The sequence below is a fragment of the Dasypus novemcinctus genome, chromosome 22, assembly GCF_030445035.2.
Source record: "Dasypus novemcinctus isolate mDasNov1 chromosome 22, mDasNov1.1.hap2, whole genome shotgun sequence".
In the NCBI taxonomy this organism is placed as follows: domain Eukaryota; kingdom Metazoa; phylum Chordata; class Mammalia; order Cingulata; family Dasypodidae; genus Dasypus; species Dasypus novemcinctus.
The window spans coordinates 4,091,705-4,097,205 of record NC_080694.1 but is presented as its reverse complement, the minus strand read 5'-3'; the positions used below and the strand labels follow the sequence as shown (position 1 = coordinate 4,097,205).

Sequence of the window (5,501 nt, the reverse complement as noted above, 5' to 3'; positions counted from 1 at the left end):
AAGAGAGAAAATGCAGTTTGGTACTGACTTGACATCTAGAAAGCACTCAAGTAATATGATAAAATCCTGTTTATCCAGACTCTATTTCTCAAGAGTGGCTGCTTTGTGAGTATGAAAGTGGATAGCATGTTCCTTTTCTCTGCCTCCACATCTACACTGCACAAAGAATATGAGAGATGGAATTGAGAGACTGCTCTTTTCTAAATGGTCAGCCAATTTCAGTTCATATGTGATAGCTCTTTTATACCATGGGTGTGTCTCTTGCTGTTAGCCCAAAAGAAAACAGAAGAATAGGAAAGTGCATGCTACATTTTTATAATACAACTTGAACATTGGTTTACTCCATCTGCTCCTTTCTCATAAAAATAAAGAAGATGAGATAATAGGAAGCAACTCCATGAATAGTTAACACTATTTTCAAATCAATTCTTGTCAGTACATTTTGCCAAGTCAGTATCTGACAGGTTGATCTACCCTGATTTCTCTTTATTTTTACATTGACTAGATAGATCATATTTGCTCTGTACAAGCTATAAAAAATTATAATTAAGTTCTGATATTCTTATCCTAATATTTTTACTTAGTAATTGAAATATTAATTCTGCCATTGTAGATTATAGAGACCAAGGACCACTATCCATTTTGGGGAAGTAAAGAGAGGGATGAGATATGTTATTTGGAAAGTTTTCCAATAGTATTCTCAAATATAAGCACATACATACACATATAATTCATTGATATTTAACTACACTATGTTGATATGTGCATATCTATATATAGGTGCACACACATTTATATAACTGCACACACTTAATGGAGATTTTAAGAATGGATTTATTCAATGATATACTGATACATATTTTCTTATTTTGTCATCTATTTTCCCTGCAACATTTTATACAACTCTGGGAAGTATTAGGGTGTTTCCCTTTTCTTAGAATTTGAAATATTTCCTGATGCCAGACAAAAACAGTGCACAAATGTTAAAGGATTTTTTAAGGAAATAAATAAAATAAAACTTTCTAGGAAAGGGAGAACATATTTTTTTTATTATTTTAGTAAAGAAATGTATTTCTTATATATTCAGAATATGCTCCAAAACCATTACCTCTGCCATCCAGTGTCCAAAAGCACAGCAAGTGACATAGCACTTCTGTGTTCATGTCCAGCTCACAGGCAGATTGATTGTATTTTCTTATTTATTCTATATATTTTAAAAGGAAAACAATTTTGCATGTTAGAATTACTCAATATTAGACTATCTCTGAGCACACCATTCCTAACAGTAGAGCATTAAAAACTATCAGAAAAAAACAGGCAGAGAACTGTAAATAAGAATCTTGTGTTTTGTCTTGTTTTTCTGTTTTCACACTGAAGAATGAGCAGTCCTGAGAAATTTATCAATGTGACCCTCATAACAGAATTCTTACTCATGGGATTCCCTGATGACTGGATGCCACAGAGACTCTATACCACACTCTTTTTCCTCATTTACCTGGCAGCACTGATGGGAAACCTCCTCATTATCACCATCACCAGCATTGACCAGCATCTCCAAGTTCCCATGTATTTCTTTCTGAAGAATTTGTCCTTCATTGATATCTGCTATATCTCTGTCACTGTCCCAAAATCCATCATGAACTCTCTGACCAACACTTATTCCATCTCCTTTCTAGGATGTGCAACGCAAGTTTTTCTTGTTTTTGTTTTTGGTGGCACAGAGTTTGCCCTTCTTCTAGTGATGTCCTATGACCGCTATGCTGCCATCTGCCATCCTCTGCACTATGAGGGCATCATGCACAGAGGAGCCTGTGTGCAGATGGTGACAACATCATGGCTCAGTGGTTATGTCTATGGCTCCATTCATGTAGCAGGTACATTCTCTGTCATTTATTGTGGATCTAACGTAGTCCATCAGTTCTTCTGTGATATTCCATCGCTGCTTACACTTTCCTGTTACAGAGAACATATTTTAGAAGATGGATTTATTATTCTTAGCTGTTGTTTTGCTTTTGTGTGTTTCATTTTAATGGTTGTTTCTTATGTTCAAATTTTTACCACTGTTCTAAGAATCCCATCTGCAAAGGGGAGACTAAAATTGGTTTCAACCTGTTTGCCCCATCTCACTGTGGTGATGTTGTTCCTGTTTTCTGGGATTGTTATGTATTTAGCAAAGAATTTCAAACCATCTTCAATGAAATTGGTCATATCTGTGCTTTACACGGTGTTACCCCCCACTCTGAATCCTCTCATCTATAGTCTGAGAAACAAGGACATGCAGACAGCATTAAGAAAAGTGATAGCTCATAAAACTTGCAAAATGATTTCTTGATTTGGCTATTTACTATTTAAATAATATGAATAACTTCAAAATAAAGAAACATCTTTATTATCCTATTTCTAATGAACAAAATTTAACAATGTGTTATGTTAAGAGTGTACCAGTTCAAAATTTTATTAACTTATTTTGAGTGTAGTGAGTACCTTGGAATTACTTGATGAAGTGGTTTCCTTTTCAGCATTGACTTCATATCATCATGTTCTACTTGGGAGCAAATTCTTGATGTTTTACATTTACTGTCAATATTTCCAAACACACCGAAATCTCCCAACGTTTTTAGAGTTGTTACAAAAATAACATATTTTAAGCTTTTATTTCCAGAAGTACATTTTATTATTAAGGCATCCATACTTAAAATGGTGGTGCATAAATATTCATGTTTTTATTTGAGATTTCTCTTGGTTCACTCTAACTAAACATTTACTTGTGGAGTTAAGAGCAGAACCATCAAAGGATTGGTCAAATTTTTGTGATCTCTGGTCACTTAAATATTAAGAATGTATAAAAGTTGTGACAGCAACATTTTTATAAAAATCCAGATTCAGAATAAAAAATCCTCAGGAATGTTTTGTTTTGCTAAAATAATCACAGTCTATAACAGTCTTGAAATAATTCTGAAGATGCCTCATACCCACATATGTATGCCTGTAGTTCTACTTTTCCTGATACAATATCCTACCACAATTTCTTTGCCTTCCTTTTCTTTCTCCTTTCCATATTTTTTAACTTTTATTCTGTTTCCTTTCCTTCCATACTAATTTCTTTCCTGAGTTTTCTTGTTTCCCTTCTTCTTGCTCTTTTTTACTACTTTCTTCATCTTAGGTCTTTTCATTCCTCTATACTTTGAAAATAGATTCTTTATGTCTCCACTTAATTATAAGCTCCTTTTACTGCTACTTGTTATTCTATTTATATTCCTTCTCATATTATCTTACTACCTACAGAATATTCACCTTATTTCTATCTTGTTTTTGGTGACCTTGGTGTGGACATGATCACTATTAATTGTGTATACCAATATCACACTTGGCTTTGAGATCTTGCTCCAGTAGATGAAATTGACCTGAACTTCTTGTTACTCATAGATTGCAATCTTTTTCCTTACTGTCTGTTACTTTAATGTCATTGGCTAAGAAAGTCTTTATATCTCTGAGCATTATTAAAGCAAACTTCAGATGAGAATCATTTACCGAAAACAATGAAATGTCATGTATCATTTTTAGATATGTGATGTTTATTATGATTATGTTTCAATTTTATAATTATTATAACTGACTGTTTTAGATACTACCGGGCTTTATCTCCCAGGATTTTCTGCATTTCAGTTAAGTCTTAATCCAATTTTCCTAATGATCTGGATATAATTTGGTGAGATTCTGGATTCATTTTTGTTGTTTTCCTCATACCCAGCCCTAATAATACAGAAAACTCTCTCTCTCTCTTTTTTTTTTTTTTTTTTTTTGGCTTTTCTCAAAATTTATCCAAGAATTGAACATTATAATTGCACTGTTATCTCCTTGGGCCTCACTCATTATCTTTCATCTAGATCGTTGCTACAGCTTCTCACTTAATCAACTTGCTTCTTCCCTCAATTCACTTCAGTTTATCCTCAGTCCAGCAGCCCATGTACCTTGCACAAGCAATACTTATGACCAAACCCAAAGTCCTCTCAGTTTCCTCCAAAGTTCTCCACTGTCAGTGCTTCAGTTTCATCTCCATCCTGAATACCCATATTCCCCAATTCCTCCACGTCCTAGTGTCCTTTTTAAATTTTTTTGTCTTTTTTAAAAAGATACATAGATCACAAAAATTGTTACATTAAAAAATATAAGAGTTTCCCATATACCACAATCCAACCCCTCCCCATTCCTCCTACTCACAATCCCTTTCATTATTGTGGCACATTCATTGCATTAGTGAATACATTTTGGAACATTGCTGCCCCACATGGATTATGGTTTACATTGCAGTTTGCACTCTCCGCTAGTGTCCTTTTGACTCCTGTTTTAGGAAACCTTTGCCCTTGATGCTCCCTCAGGCAGGAAGGCTCTTCCTCCAGATATCTGCTCAATTATATCTTCAGTCTTCCAATTGTTGTTTTTTAAAATTCTGAGTGAACAAAATCCTGTCTTTGCATGTGCACACATGTGTATATGTGTGTGCACCTGTTATCTATAGTAAAGCACAGTTACTTTAAGTAAATTGAGCAAATAGATTGAAAATTTACCTAATCTAACACAGAATTCAGCCAGCTCTCTTGTGCAGAGATGAATGCCTACAATTCAGAATAAATCTAGATCTAATCTGATGTCCTGACTTGACTTAAATGAAATTAATCTTTTATAATATCCTTCAAATACATGATGGTTTATCAGGTTATCATGAGTTTAGAGCTCTGGTCAGGCAGAAGTTTTATAAACATGATTTTGAGAAGAAAAAAATCATTAAAAACTTCACAAAACCTGTCTCTCTATACTGAAATATCAAATTATAAATGAAATTAAAATATATTTTATACTCTTTTGAAAGGGGCCTTTAGCTCATCTAAATATAATCACATTGCTACTGACTCTTTGGATTCATTATTTGATTAGCAAACCTTCCCTTCTACATATTACTGCTTTTCCTCAGATATATATCTTCCAAATGCTATAGTAATTCTTTTTCTGGTATACTTACTTTATATTAATTTTATTGTTGTATTTCATAATATCGTAACCATTTCACATAAAACAGCAAAATACAAAGGCATACAAATACAAATAAGTTTGTCTATATTTTAATCTGGGTAGGCAACATTACTTATCAGTACAATTTCTTGAATAATAGTTTATATTCATTGTATAATATTGAATTCTAATTAGATCAAAATTTTACAACCCTTAACCTCCTCTTTATAAATAGAGATTTCTTCTAGGTTATTAATCTTTAAAATTAGTATTAGACTAATTAATCTTTACATAAAGTTTTGCTCATATTATGATTATTTTTAAATAATTCTTGAAAATATAACCTTCTGGCCAAAAAATGTGATTCTTTAATTTAACTGTTATATACTAAAATGGGCAACTCCTAGAACATCACATCAATTTCCAGTACAATCAGCAGAATTTAAGAGCTTCTGTCCCATTGGGAAGGTTCTAACAATATAGTGTGGTGA

At 33.0% G+C, this 5,501-nt stretch overlaps 1 protein-coding gene across 1 annotated transcript; it reads left to right on the top strand.

Moving 5' to 3' along the window:
* The first annotated feature begins 1,378 nt into the window (after positions 1-1,378).
* Positions 1,379-2,332, top strand: LOC101423656 (olfactory receptor 14A16-like). Its single transcript, XM_004482745.1, has one exon. It carries the CDS (start codon positions 1,379-1,381, stop codon positions 2,330-2,332), a length of 954 nt encoding a protein of 317 aa, XP_004482802.1.
* Positions 2,333-5,501: the final 3,169 nt, after the last annotated feature.